The 16052-nt window shown below is 34.2% G+C and overlaps 1 protein-coding gene across 1 annotated transcript in view; it reads left to right on the plus strand.

Annotated features, from left to right (window-relative positions):
• CNTNAP4 (contactin associated protein family member 4) overlaps positions 1-16052 on the plus strand; it is a 204201-nt gene that overhangs the window by 176266 nt on the left and 11883 nt on the right. Inside the window, exons 17-23 of the mRNA XM_071730885.1 lie at positions 2571-2789; positions 4126-4365; positions 5865-6089; positions 7766-7899; positions 8888-8975; positions 14808-15026; positions 15361-15432. Of these exons, the coding sequence (XP_071586986.1) occupies positions 2571-2789; positions 4126-4365; positions 5865-6089; positions 7766-7899; positions 8888-8975; positions 14808-15026; positions 15361-15432 (1197 nt within the window). The remainder of the gene's footprint in view (positions 1-2570; positions 2790-4125; positions 4366-5864; positions 6090-7765; positions 7900-8887; positions 8976-14807; positions 15027-15360; positions 15433-16052) is intronic.

Raw genomic sequence — 16052 nt, forward strand, 5'->3', positions numbered from 1 at the left:
TTGCCAAAGGAAGAGTGTCAGAGAAAGATTCCTAATAGAAAATATGAAGTTTAGTGCTGATTGTTTGGTTTTATGTAGTTAGAGAAACTGCAGTGCCTCTGTGTATAATATTTCAGAAAGTTATTGCAAAAATAGAGCAGTGCCTCCGAATTGTGTTTGAGAAGACATAGGAAGAGGCTTGTATGTAGTGTATGTATGTAGTGTATTACGTGGAATCACTTTCTGCATCCATATGCGTTTATCAGCCTTGATACTTTGAATGATTACCAATTACTGTGTTTTCTGATAGTCATTTTAGCCATGTCTAGCCACTGTCCACACTCCATGATAAGTACTAACTGCATCTACTGCTCCACTTTGCCAGTCTATAGATGAGCTACATCTATGTTTGAATTCGTTAGGGCATTAGGAGTCTCTGCAATGCTTGGAATAATTTTGAATAACATCAAGATAGGGCCCAAAGTACCCTCCCCTGCTGCCCAGAAAATGACTGAAGGGCTCTACTTTGGTGCTTTGCTGCAAGAGGACAAATTTTAGAACTCAGTCAGCACCTCTTCATGTTATGTGGCAAAACTTCAGTTTGGTTTGACTGTAGGTTTGACAGAGTAGATTTGACCACTTTGCTTGGAAATGCTGAATTTCTTCCAAATTTTCAATGTAGATGATTTTAGCAAAATTACTTAAAATATTATAGGGCATTAACTGTTTATATTTCTCACTTTTTCTGACATATTCTGATCAATCTTTAGACAGTCCCACCAATGACAATATGGTCATCCTTGATATCTACGTCTTCATCTCTGAAACTTCTGGGATTGTTTCCCTTTTTTCCATTATTTTTTTAGTGGTATTAATATAATTCATTATTTCAGACATTATTTAAAAATATTTTTAATGTGTTTCCTTGCCTTTAAAATCTAAAGATTAATTATCAGGTCTGTCATTCTAATATAATATGTAATAGGCATATTCATACAGTTCAAAGCAGAATTCATGTTTTAAGGCTTCACTCCAACAGTATCCAGAGCATTACAGAGACCTCCCAAAGTAATATTTGGCAGAAATTATTTTTGCCTGGTTACATGGCGTTTCTATTGCTTTTATTCTTCTAATGTGTAGTTGTTATGCTTTTGCTTTTGATTTTTTTTTTCTTTTACCCCTCACTAGGGGAGACTGATCTGCCAACTTTCTCCAAATGAAACAAATTTATCCTAAAACTAATTTTACTGACAAACAGGTTTTGGACATCTTTAATTTATTATGATTGTACAAAACATTGCTGATTTTTAGGCAAAAGAGATAATTTATTACAAGGCAATAATTTTAAAAATTTAATGCCCATTATGTCTTATTTTAACTGAAACAGCAAATGCTATAGCACATGAAGATATATGTATTTTTCGTTTTGTTTTTCTTTCTCAGGTTCAGCTGTTATGAAAAAATACCTTATAGCGACTAGACCAGGGGATTGTAAGCATGTAGCATTAGTCTGCCTAAAGATTGGCCAAAGTGGATCTAAATGTTAAAAAAATTCTAATGTATCTTTAAAAATTGAAAATAAAATTTTAAAATATTTCTTTTGAATTTTGGAGGGCTTTTTAGTTCAGTGAATTAACCTTTGGAAATGTTTTTGAAGGTTAGTTATTTCCCTTGACTAATTCTAGTTTTTTCACTTTCTAGTTTTTTCACTTTTTCTGAGAGTCCGATGGGAGTATAAATGGGAAGTTTCCTTTTGGTTTCATGGTACCCTCTCAGAACTCTAATCCCTTAATCATATTCTTAATGATTTAAAATGCTGGTACTCTCTTGTTTAGGGATTAGTAGTTTTCATACATGATTATCCTTGAACAAGTGAAGGTAACTGTTTATGATAGAATATTTTTCATATTCCATACTATGAATATTTTGAAATAATATATTCTACATGATGTCATAATCTGAAAATATTAAATTTCTGGCATATTCCTCATCTTATTACTTTGACCTGCAAATATTCATTTATGATTTTTTAAGCAAAATATAAAATCATGAAAGTTGCTTTGGGAATGACTTGATTTAATTCAGCCTACACATACTCTTAAAAATTACATGAAAATCTGTCCTGAGATAGTTGTACAGTGAATTTGAGTGAATAAATAATTAAAGCAAGGAGACAGTAGAAGATGCTGATAGGATTGCAGTGGTGATAATTTAAATAAAGTTACCAGTAGTAGTCAATTAACATCTAACCAGGAGATGCTTTTTATTCAAACTGAAAAATAACAAGGCTAGCACATTTCATTGTTTCTGGACAACTTTATTCTCTAGGGGTCCACAAATAGTTTTATTTCCCTAATGTTGATAAATCACCATTTTCACTGTCAATGTGTGTGAAGAAGGAACTTAGAGGATAAGACTTCTGAAGTAAACTTTTTGTCACACAATCAATTTAACAATCAATAAATCAATCAATAGTAATCCATTAAGCAGTAGGTTAGACCTTAGAATAACTTGTTTTGCCACTTAGTAATTTTGTGAAAGACTTAAATATTATATAATTTAAATGTCCTTTTTTACTGTCCTCTTTCTAGCTCCATCTGAAGTGATTTTTTCATTTGACGTTGGAAATGGACCTAGTGAAGTTTCAGTGCAGTCACTCACTTCCTTAAATGACAATCAGTGGCATTATGTGAAAGCTGAACGAAACATCAAAGAGGCATCCTTGCAAGTTGATCAGCTTCCTCAAAGGTCACACACTGCTCCACCTGATGGGCATATTCGCTTGCAGCTCAACAGCCAGCTTTTTGTAGGTAGGCATTCATTCAACAGAATAATCCCTAGCTATCATAATGAAAATATTACAAGATAAGGGGAAAAAACAAAGGGGGGGGAGGGGCAGGAAGAAAAAAAGATGGCAACTGGGCCTTTTGAAAATTGTATGATAGGATGAGAACCTTTTAGAAAAATCGATGGAGCTTTCTACCAGAATTTTCTTTTTAGTTTTGTTTGAAGAACAACTAAAGGATCACCATTTTTGATGTTATGTCATCAAATGAAGGAAGATGTGCTATTATTTTTCTTTAATTTCAAGAAAATTTAGTTGTCTCTCCTTACCCAGGTTCCCAGTAAAGCTGTGAATGTCCTATCAATGGAAGTGTGTAAGGCTAGGTTGGACAGGGTTTTGAGCAACCAGATCTAATGAAAAATGTCCCTGTCTGAGGCAGGGGGTTGAAGTAGATGAATAGGTCTTTGTCTATTACAACCAAAACCATTCTGTGAACATTATCTTTGCTGGCTGCTGTTTGCTACAGTACTTAATCAGATAATCAGACTGTGTTTTCTTGGTATTGAAAACAAAAGAAGGGTATTATTGTTTGATTTCACATAACAAGGAAAAATCCGGTACTATGGTTAATTCTGTCTGAACTATGAGAGCTTAAAAGAAGTGCACATAATATTTCTGCCTTTGCACTTTAGCAAATACATTAATGCATTTAGATACAAGATTGGAAAGGAGAAATGGAATATTTTCTTTTTCTTTTTCTTTTTCTTTTTCTACTTCTTTTTCTTTCTCTTTCTCTTTTTCTCTGTCTCTTTCTCTTTCTCTTTCTCTTTCTCTTTCTCTTTCTCTTTCTCTTTCTCTTTCTCTTTCTCATTCTCCTCTTTCTCTTTCTCTTTCTCTTTAGAGAGAGAGTGTCCCTCACTGTGTCTCTTCTTTTCTCCTCTTTCTTCTCTTGCTCTCATCTCTCTCTTTAAAAAAAGAAAAAAAACCCCAACCAAACAAAAAAAACAAAAAAACCCAAAAAACAAACAAACAAACAAACAAAAAAAACCAACAAAAAAAGCAAGAAATGAAAAGCACATATTATCTGGGTATTATTTCTTTGTTAAATAATAGAAGTATCCATCATATCTTGCTATATTTCTGTGCAAAATCCCTGTTTCCCATTAAAATCTTAAAGGGTTAACTTGGATTACTTGACAAAAAGAAATCAGATATGGTTTTAAAGCTATTTGTAAATATTTTCACATGCATGGGTTTGTATCTTGGAAATTTGAGTAGATTTTCAGGGGTTGTAAACCTGAAAGAGGTTTTGACACATCAATTCTTCTAAATTTTCAAAAACTCATATGAATTTATTTCAGGTGGGACAGCATCCAGGCAAAAAGGATTTTTGGGATGCATTCGTTCATTACAATTGAATGGAATGGCCCTTGACCTGGAAGAGAGAGCAAAAGTAACACCAGGAGTTGAACCAGGCTGTCCTGGACATTGTAGCAGCTATGGTAACCTGTGTCACAATGGTGGAAAATGTAAAGAGAAGTACAGTGGATTCTCCTGTGACTGCACCTTCTCTGCCTATGTTGGTCCATTTTGTAAGAAAGGCAAGCATATCTTTTAGATTTAGAAATTGTTAAATGCAGGACAATGTAGTCGAGAACAAAATCTTTACAGCTCTTTAAATATATATGTAAATACTTGCAAAATAATTCTGTTTTAATTAATGTAGAGAAGCATTCAGCTGAATCTGTTTAGTAAAGGTAAGTTTAGTAAACACTTGTCTTCCAAAGATACATTTAATATTATACTGTTTGAAGAAGAAACTTCAATGACTGAAAGAACCAGCATTTTTCCTGTATTTTCACACAACTCCTCTGGTTCTTTAATATTATAATAAAGCTAAGAAGAGCAGTTTTATTATAAACTTTTAAATTTCTTTTAAAATTTCTTATTTCATCCTACTCTTAAAAATAAGATTAAATTTGAAAAATAAATCATATAACACAGGACCCTTAAACTTCTTTCTGCTATAAAAATATAAGATCATTTGAAACAAGACTGAATCCATGTTTTCAGCCATTCTAAAGGAGTTCTTTGTTGATGGTGTCATACTGGCCTATAATCACAAGTTGTCAAGTTTGAATTATATCTAGAACTTTCATAAATAGTATATAATCCTCATCTGATAAAAATTAATTCCTCCATGTATTAAATGCATTCTGGAAAGTACCCAATGTCCTAAATGTTGTAAATCCATGTGCCTCTAAATAAGTGACTACAGTATCTGTCCAGCTACCACTGCCACTTCAAGATTAAAGGACTGATGTGAAGTCCTTCCATATCCATTGCTCTGCAGCAAATAATATTGAGTGTGGAATGATACTTTATTTCCCCTCCTCAAAATTGTAGCAGAAGAGACAAATGGTCACACACCATGATAACTGTTCTGCAGGGGCAAAGTAGTTTCTCTTTTTGAAAGTGGAATCTGGTCTACAGTAATAACTTTCAATCACCTGCTGTCAAAGAGTCTGAGCCAAATTACAGGAATTTCCAGAGTTTTTTCTGAAGTGTGGAGGGTAACTGTAGCAGACAATGTCCATGAGAAATCACAGAGGTACAGAATCCCTTTATTAGTGATTCATTCATAACAAACACCATAATCCAGTTTCTGTTCTCTTTTTCTTTCTTCTACTCAATCATCCTCTTTTTCCACAAACGTGTTTCAGGTGTGGTCAGGTTTAATCTGTCTGTTAGGATTCAAACTGGTGCACCCTTTTTTGTAGGAGCAGTAGATATTGGGCTATATATCTTGCAGAATGGGATAAGGGTCTTAAGGATATGAAAAACAGGAAAAAACTCAAAAGCATGTTCAACACTACACAAAAAGCAGCACTGCTTCAGATGTAGCAGATATTTAAGACACATGTACGTGCCCAGGTTTGGTAATTTTTTTTTCTCTAGTTCTAAAGGCTAGTTCCATTTCTGTTTCTTTTTAATCTTTATCAAAAATTTAAAAATACATTTTATTTTGTCTTGTGGCAGTGGAAAAATCTTTATTCTTGTTTTACATAATATTGAAATATCAAATTCTTTTTCATTTCAGAGGTCTCTGCCTATTTTGGGACTGGCACTTCTGTGACATACAATTTTCAAGAATACTACACCTTAGCTAAAAATTCCAGTTCTCATGCTTCTTCTTTCTACGCTGACATGACACTGAGTAGCGAAGCAATTACATTTGCATTCCGAACAACACGGACACCAAGCTTACTGCTTTATGTTAGCTCCTTCTACAAGGAATATCTCTCAATCATTCTCATTAGAAATGGTGAGTGTTCAGATAGGCTCTCTGGAAACACTGGGAATGTCATAGTTGCTAACTCAGATTCACTCTGATTGTCAGAGGTGAACCACAAACAATCTTGTCCTCATGTTGCTCTGAATGGCCTCTTTATTTTCAGATGCACCAAGCAATGCTTTCCACATGAAAAGCTTATTTTTTTGTAATTTTAACTTTTATTATTATTTATTTGTTTGTCTGTTTTTAATTATGGTAGTTAAAATACTTATTCCTGAAAGTCCTTTGGAAATGCTGTACAAGACTACAAAAATATCTTTTTAAATGTGTGAAATTAAAAGTTTTTGAAAAATTTTTAAAAATTTATGTCCAGTTTTGGGCCCATGAGTTCAAGAAAGACAGGTAACTGCTTAGGAGAGTCCAGCACAGAGCCACAGTGATGATTAAGGGAGTAGAAAATCTCCCTTATGAGGAAAGGCTGAGGAAGCTCTGATCTCTTCAGCTTGGAGGAAACTGAGGGGTGACCTAATTAACGTTTACCAATGTGAAAAGGGTTTGTGTCAGGAGGTTGGATCCTGGCTCTTCTGAGGGATATCTAATGATAGGACAAGAGGTAATAAGTTAGAGCATAAGAAGTTCTGTGTAAACATAAGAAAAATCTCTTCCACTATGAGGGTGACAAAACACTGGAACAGGCTCCCCAGTGAAGTTATGGAGTCTCCTTCTCTGGAGACATTCAAAACCCACCTGGATGCATTCCTGTAGGACCTAAACTAGGTGGTCCTGTTCTGGCAGGGGGGGTTGGACTCAATGATCTCTAGAGGTCTCTTCCAACCCCTAACATTGTGTGATTTCTGTGATTTATGTGAAATGAGATTCAAAATGTAATTCAGCTGTCGTCTACTCTTGATACGTTTTAATTGCCATCCTCATGGTAGATAATGAAATAAACTACTTTTTAAAAGTGCATTATTAATACTTATTAATCAAATGTGATTTTATTCAACTGATTTAATGAGTTGCTTACTCATTATCTATGAAAATACACGTGCACATCTTCAAAAATACACATAGTATGATTGCTGCTTCCATATAAGTTGAATATTAAATGTAACTTGGACCTTAATTCTACATCTAAATAATTATGTTTATTCATTTATTTATATTTTTTAAAACAAAAATACCCACGAACCAAGTCTAATCTTTCAGTTTATCAGAGACTCTACATTCACAGTAATTCTGTGGCTAAATAAGGGTCTGCCCCTTCCGGGATTCAGGTTTGGATGTAGAATAACTGCAGTATCCTTCCCATTATGTGACAAGGAACATGCTTTACTCATGAGTGACCTGGATCTGGCCTGGGTCTTACTTTTCAAAGATGTTAAAAGAGAAAGTGGTAGTCCCTCTACAACTGGTAGTAATCTCTGACAAGGAAACCAGAGAGCCTTTTGTTCTCTGAAAGCTTCTCTGTGTGATTATTTGCATAAAGTCAGTGTGCTGGGAGTTAGAAAACTAGAAATGGAAATTGAGCTAAAAATCATTGACTACATCCTACAGAACTGACACTGGTCAAAGGTTTACAGATCTGAGACAGTGTAAACATTGTATATGATGTATACATTTAGTTCTGTGTATGTATTGTATGTATACATTTAGTACATTGTGTATGTATGGTACTATACCTTTTGCTCTATTTATCCCTTCAGGAAGTTTACAGATCAGGTACAAGCTAGATAGTCATGAAGATCCTGATGTCTTTGGCATCAATACTAAGAACATGGCTGATGGACAGCTGCAACACGTGAAGATTAACAGAGAGGAGGAAGTGCTCTTTGTAGAGGTAATTCAGTTAGACATCAAAAGCAGGTTATCAAAAAAAAAAAAAAAAAATGTAGAAGATCCATGCCAATCTGCGGTTGTTAAGTTAAAACAAGACCCTTACCACAAATCAACTGAGCTTTAATATTTCTGAAGTAAAGCCAAGGTTATCACACTCATGATGCACAGTGGAAGTCTGTGTTAGATCATCTCTTTGGTATTCAGATTGTATGTTTCAACAGGTCAGTATTTCCTCACCATTTTGTATGGATTTTCAATTGGTTGCCTTATGTGAGAATGTCAAATTATGCATGAAACTACAAAACAAGTAGTACAACAAGTACAGTATTAAGATAATACTGTAATCCTACTTGCCTACTCTTATTTGGCCCTTTTACATCAAAGAAATGTGACTATTAAGAAAAGAAGCTTTTGCAGAAATTCCATTATAAATTAGGAACATATAATTTACTAGCAGATAATAACATATAAAGATATCATAATTTTAAAAGTAAGATGTTTTAATTTTTAAAGTTAAAATAAATTTTAAAATTGATGTAATTTGAGTGTTTGGAGACTAGAGGGGAGTTCACTTAATTATACATGACTTGGTACATGACTTGAAGGCAAGTAATTCTATAGTTACTCTGGGGGAAGAACATTTACAGTAGAATATTTGATCTTTTTGAACTAAATGTTGAATGCATTTTTTAATGAAAAGAACCTTTTTCATGTTTTTTAATATTTACCATTTTTATTCATCTTATAGATGAAAAAGAAGTAATCTGAAATATCAGTAAGATAAATAAAAGCTTATGAAGTGTGATGCTTAAGAACTATCACATCTATAATGAGCAGTCATCTATTTCTTGATTAGTCTTTAAGCTATAACTAAAAAATGCTTCCCACAGCTCCTTTTATTTTCAACCTTGATTTTATCTGTTTTTTCCAAACATTCATTGATATCCTCTTAAACATTCTACTTTATTCTTCACTGCACCATTTTGCAGGTTAACCAGAATGAAAGAATGAAGTTTATTCTGTCTTCAGGCACTGAATTCAATGCAATAAAGTCTCTTACACTTGGCAAGATTTTAGGTAAGTAGAACATCACAGTATTTTTAAAATATAAATCAAAATATCATCACAGAACATAAAAAATAGTAACCCTAATCTCATTGAAAGACAGTGTTGTCTTGGATTTAATTAGACTGTGAGTTACAATCAAGGTAGAAATTTCAGTCTTCTTGAAATAAAAATATAACGATGGGTAAGTATTACCTGAAAAATTATCAAGTGTGTTACATTAAAAAAATTTCACACTTCTCTCACTTATTTTGTAATCAAGCATTATGAAACACCAGCATTTTTTTTACACTCAGGAAAATATAAATCACTAGGAAATCATATGCAAGGACTGTTGAATACTATTAATTGTGTACCGTATTTGGAAAAAATTCTGTGAGTAGACTTTCATATAAGCAGTTAGGGACAAACTAATATGAGTAAAAACTTTGTTGCTTTTCTAGGTTTGTATGAAATATTTACATGTTTTATATAATACCTACCCTAAACTCAAAGTTTGAAGACATGTTTCATCCATATCCAGTTGTATGTGGCTTAGTACAGAAAAACTGTATTACTGTGTACCAGAGATGCCCCTTCAGGATCCTTCTATTTACTACTTTTTGTACAGTACCTTTAAGAATAACAGCAGCTTTGGTAAATCAATGTTTCTGATATTGTAACAGACCTAGAAATACTGTTCTGGCTATGACAATAGAAAACACTGTCAGTTTTCACAAAGAAACTCCTCCTGACAAGAAAAGCAATATCTGACATAGTCCATCATGCCATTAAGTGGGAGGTAGCAGGCCTCCACCAGTTTCTGTCTACATTTGGAAAAAACCCAAATACATAACAAAATGTGTATGAAATTAGTTTTCTGTTCTATTCTAAGTAAAAATTAGGGTTTAACTCTTTCAGTCACACATATGTGTCATTGCACACATGCATACACATAAAAATCTGTTCCAAATACATATTCCTGTATGTATTCTGATCTAGAAAAAAATGACTTAATTTACACAAGGATGCATGATTGGATGAATTCTGACCTATAATTGCTTAGTACAGTATTTCACAAGGGGGTAACTGAGATTTGAATGGGTCAAGTATAATTGATTTAATAGGCTAATGTAAAAAGTATAGACTTAGAGAACGAAACATTAAAAGATCATTTAGTTCCAGTCCCCAGTGCCATACGCAGGGAAGTCTTTCACCAGATCAGGTTGCTCAAAGCCTCATATAACCTGACCTTGAACATTTTCATTAATAGCAGATCCACAGCTTCTCAGGGCAACCTGTTCCACTGTCTCAGCATGATCACAATAACAAAACAAACAAACAAAACAAAACAAAACAAAAATCCCACAATATATCTTCCTTGTGTGTGTTATAAATGAATTATTTTTCAATTTAAAACTGTTACCTGTCATCCAGACAAAAAAATTTCTCACCATGTTTCTTATGATCTGCATTTTTATTTTGAAAAACTGAAAAAAAAAACCCACAAAAAAAAAAACAAAAAAAAAAACCCAAACCAACAGAAAAACCCAACCAGTATTAAAAACCAGTACTAAAAGTATTAAAGACCAGTATTAAAGAAAAACTAAAAAAATCAATTTCAGTGATTTAATGATGATAATTTATTTTGATGAAAAAATTTTGTTGGTAAAATATTCAACTTCTAATGTTTGGGGGTTTTAAAATTTTTCTACTCAGTAATGTGACAAATGACGGTTCCACATGTAATATCAACTTGTGACTCTTAATTGCTGGATTTGTACCACTGAAAAAGCAGGAAAAGTGTCCATGGCAGAACTACCTACTACTTCCTCAGAATCAGATTGCTTTCTTTACTGGCATTTTTTTTAATCAATAAACTGCTGAAACAATAAATTAAGGAAGAGGCCTAGACCATTTTTGAGTGCTTTAAAAGGATATTCTTTTGTTCACAAAAAAACCCAGAAAAATTATGTTGAAAACACATATTTTTCTGTAATTTCTCTCTTCCTGGTCACTTCAATCTGAATCATAAGTAAACTAAGTAAAATAATGATGTATTTACTTATATTACAAAAAAAGTAACAGCATACTAGCCTTTATATAGTCACCTATTAATGACAGGGCAGAAAAACCCTCCACCAACCAAACAAGTATGATTCAACTGAAATCTGTTGGTGTATAGACATTATTAGTTTTTATTGAAAAAAACACTTTTGATGCAAAAAGTCTGGCCGTAATAACATTTTCATACTTACACAGTCTTATAGAACAAATATGAGACTTTGTGGCAGTCCACTCCAAGAACATTGTTAGTACCTCCAGCTGGTAATTTAATTGCGAACATCAAATGAACGTTACTATTTTTTATTGGCTAGATGTATAGAATCATAAAATCATACAGTACTGAGAAATGGAAGGGACGCCTAAGGATCACTGACTCCAGCTCCCTACTCCTTGCAAAACTACCTAAAACTAAACTATGTGGCTAAGAGGGTCATCCAGATGCTCCTCATCCCTGAAGATCCAGTTCAAGCAACCAACCACTCTCTCAGTGAAGAATCTTTTCCTAGAGTCCAATTGGAGCTTCCTCTGTTGCAACTTCATTCCGTTTCCTTGTGTCCTATCACTGGTCACTAGAGAGAAGTATCATCATCTCCCACTCTGCTGCCCACCTTGAGGAAACTGGAGACTGCCCTTGGGTCACCCTTCAGTGTTCTCTTCTCCAAGCTGAAGAAACTAAGTGACTTCATCTATTCCTCATAAAACTTGCCCTCAGGACCTTTTACCATCTTGACTGCCTTCCTCTGGACACACTCTGAACACACTCTGATAATATGACTTTCTTCTTATGTCGGAGAGCCCAAAACTTCACTAGGTGCTTGAGGTCAGGTTGCATCAGTGCAGTGTAAAGTGCAACAATCCCCTCCCTTAACTAGCTAGCTATGTTGTATTTGATGCATCTCAGGGCATGGTTGGCCTTTCTGGCTACCAGGGCACACTGTTGACTCATAGTCAATTTACCACTGGCTTAACTGCCAGATCTCTCACCATAGTGATACTCTGAAGCCTCTGATCCCAAAATTTCTAAGTATAAGTAGGACTGCAAATGGACATAGAGTACTTCCTTTTGTTAAATTTCATACTGCTAGAGATTGTCCAGCCTTCTAGTCTATCCAGATCTCTGATCTAGCCTTAAAGGAGACCACAGATTCTCCTCATTCAGTACCATTGGCGAACTTATTTAATACACATTTGACTCATGCATCCAGATCATCTATAAAAATATTAAAGAGCACTGGTCATAAATTGTGCCCTAGAGAAATCCCACTGGTGGCAGTCTGCCAGCTTGATGCAGCCCCATGTATTATAACTTGTTGAGTTACACCCATCAGATGATAGTTCACCCAACGTAGTCTAATTTTGAGAAAAAATAATACAGGAATATGTAAAATTTTACATCATTAAAGCTGAAAAGTCAAAGCCAGTCTTTTGATTGCACAGTTCTTTTCTTAAAATATACTGCAAGAAGCTATATGTCTTCTGACTTTCAATATTACTAAAATGAGAAAAAATCATTGGAGTAGAACTAAAAGAGGGTTACTGAGTTGTGTTTTACAAGGCAACGTAGGAGTAATTTGGTCTGTCTATGCTGAAAAAATTTGAGTACACTTAGCAAATTACTGAAAAGATACTTAAAGATGCTTAAGTGCAGTTTACTATAAATTGCAGTATTCCATAAACAACTTATGTGTTTCATTTTCAGACAGTTAAATTTGACTTAAGAATAGGCGATAAGGTTTGTCTTCCCTAAACCTTAGTGTTTTTACTAGGAAGATTTTTTGATCTAATAAAATTTTATTTTATCCCAGCAGTAATTTAAATTGAGTCAGATGAACTATAAGGATTTTAAATATCTAATTTCCTTTCATATTTACACATAGAATGTTTACCACATAATTTGTACAAGAAATTAGAAAATAATAAGAAATGCTTCACTCTTGAGGTTATCATTTCAACTTATAATTATAGATTTAAATTTTTATTAGATGGGGTTTTGGACATTTATTTCTTACTGTATCACATATGGCTCTTTCTTAAGACATCCAAATCTAATAAATCTTTCAATGTGGTGAGGCAATCATCAAAAGTAGTGTATGCAACAAAGAGAAAACAAACAATTAAAAAATCGAAATTTTTATGTAATCAATCCATCACACTATTTGTCAGACATCTGTCTGTCTCTTAATACATCATCATTGCAATGTGAAGGGAGTAGTTGAGAAAAATGTTTCTGTGCCCTTTGCAACATTTTACCGAAGTGTATTAGTCTGATTTTCGCTGCTAACCCAATTGTACCAAGTATTGTACATTGAATATTTTTGTTGTAGCCATTCTAATGTTCATACATTCAGTCAGGGGTTCTACCATGAGTTGGAGGTGGAAATGAATGAGATTAAATTGCCATCTTATTTGCAAAAAATTTGAAAACCTACTTCCTTTAAAAGTCCTCTTTGGTTTATCAGTAACTTCAGAGAGTTTTTGCTTATATCAGAATTGTCAGTGTAAATAAACTGTTCCATTGCCAAAGCAGTGCATTAGTGACCTTTATCTGGTGCATAAATAGAGAGGTCTGACAGGGTACAGAGAATCATAGAAATTTAGGGGTTTGAAGGGACCTTGAAAGATCATCTAGAACAACCACCCCTGCCAAAGCAGGATTATGTATAGCGAGTCACATTAGAATGCATCCAGGTGGGCTTTGAATGTCTCCAGGGATGGAAGCTGCACAACCTCCCTGGGCAGCCTCAGAGTGAAAAAATTTGGAAACATCTATGCTCCAGTTTATAACCATTGCCCCTTGTCCTGTTGTCAGTCACCCCTGAGAAAAGCTTCACTCTATCCTCCTGGCACTCCTCCCTTACATATTTATAAACATTAATGAGGTCACCCCTCATTCTTCTCCAAGCCGAAGAGCCCCAGCTCCCTCAGCCTTTCCTCATATGGGAGATGTTCCACTCCCTTCATCATCTTAGTCACTCTGTGCTGGACTCTTTCAAGAAGTTCCTGTTCCTTTTAGAACTGTGGGCCCCAGATCTGGAATATTCCAGATGCCACATCACCAGGGTAGAGTAGAGGGAGAGGAGAAACTCTCTTCACCTACTAACCACCCGCTTTTCTAATGCACCAGGGTGCCATTGAGAAAGGAAATTCAAGAGAATAAGAATTGTTGGGGGTGTCTTTTTGTTTTTATTTTTTTTTTTTTGCCCTCTGTGGAAATGGTGATTTTTAAGTAATTTTTAAGATGAATAGTGAGTTAGAACAACCATCAGTTTTTTAGAGTTCCACAGAAAATATCTTGATGGTTCTACAGGGTCTGAGATCTTTAGAGGTTTTGTTTTGATAGACTTGATGATGATGGGACGGAGTAGATACATGATATCATCAAATTGTGCACATACTTAGGAGAAGAAATCTAATGAAAAATGTATTTTTCATGAATGTATGCTTCATCCTTATCTTTTTGCAGAATTAAAAAAAAATGCATTTTAATTTAAATACTTTAATTACATTTGAATCTTTTTGCTTTGGAACTTGCAATTTAAAAGCTTTTCCCTGAGCAGACTACCAACTTTCATCTGTCAAAAAAAAAAAACCAACAAAAACCAAACCTAAAAAAAAGGATTTAATATATCTGACTTGTCATTAAAGACAGACTAGAAAGGAATTTCATGAATCTACATGTGTTGCTGTTACTCTGATATACTCAGAGGAACACAGGTTAATTATTCATTTATTCTTCTGTCACTGTATTTTGTACATTTGCACTATGATTAATTATGTTCTGTTCCTTTTGATTAACAGAAAACAGTGATGTAGATGAGGAGACTATGAAGGCAAACTCTCAGGGGTTTATTGGATGTCTCTCTTCAGTGCAGTTCAATCACATTGCTCCTTTGAAGGCTGCATTGTACCACAGCAGCTCAGCCCCTGTCATTGTAAAGGGACACTTCACTGAATCCAACTGTGGCACTTTAACTGGAGCTGACTCAACATCAAGTGAAACAACCCATTCATTTGCAGGTAGCATATGGTTATCACTTGTTACACTCTCAGAAGCAAAATCTAAATTTCTCATGACCTGGATCACAACTGTGGGGTTTTTTTCCATGTGCATTAACATCTCAGGAGTAGTTTGAAAAATAATTCAATTTTATATGTACTTGTTCCTTTTCTCTAGACTTTCACTCCTGTGAATGTTTTTATTTTTCTATTTATCTCTTGAAAATATAACCTGCATCACTATTCCTCTTGGCATGCTTACAGACTCACATTACGGCCACTCTACCATATTGTAAGTTGTGAGAATTTATTGAAAACCTTTCTTCAGTTTTTCACTTTCCTTTTTCTTCTGCAGATCACTCTGGACCAATAGGTGAGGGAGAGCCCTTAGCTAATGCAATCAGAAGTGATTCTGCGATTATTGGAGGTAATAGGGACTATAAATACTTCACAGGAACATTTTTTTTCTGATGAGTCTTTTTAAAGATGAAGTAATGTCAGTGTTAGTTTTGTGTGTCAATTGTCTATGTCTGTTCAATTTCTACATTGTGACAAATAGCATATTTTTAAGAAAGAACAATCTTTGCTCCTTGACTATAGGAAAAAATTCCATTTTGCTGCATTGTCAGTTCAAACTTCTTTAACAGATCTGAGTAAAACTTTTTTTTTCCTTTTTTTTAATTTTTTTGAGAAAATGGGGTCTAATACTGCTCAAATCAGTCCTTTGGAAAACTGAAGGAAGTTTCATTTTGGTTCCCCATTTGGAAAGCAATGTATTCTTGAACAGCCTACTATTTGCATTGAGTAACAGCTTAAAAATCAAATGTATGTTAATAATGATAAAAATAATTACTGTTGGTTTGACATTTCTCCTCAATTTTCTTACTATTCCTTTTGGCCACTTTTATGATCTCAAACAGAACTGTAAGTGATCATTCACAAACCTTTTTCAAAACAGCTATTTTGAACAGACCAATAGAGGAAGAACCATATACAGCTGCTCCTAAAGTGAATACAGTGGTCATCCCTTTACTTTTTATGCCTAGC

Source organism: Heliangelus exortis, chromosome Z (genome assembly GCF_036169615.1).
Source record: "Heliangelus exortis chromosome Z, bHelExo1.hap1, whole genome shotgun sequence".
NCBI classification, from domain to species: domain Eukaryota; kingdom Metazoa; phylum Chordata; class Aves; order Apodiformes; family Trochilidae; genus Heliangelus; species Heliangelus exortis.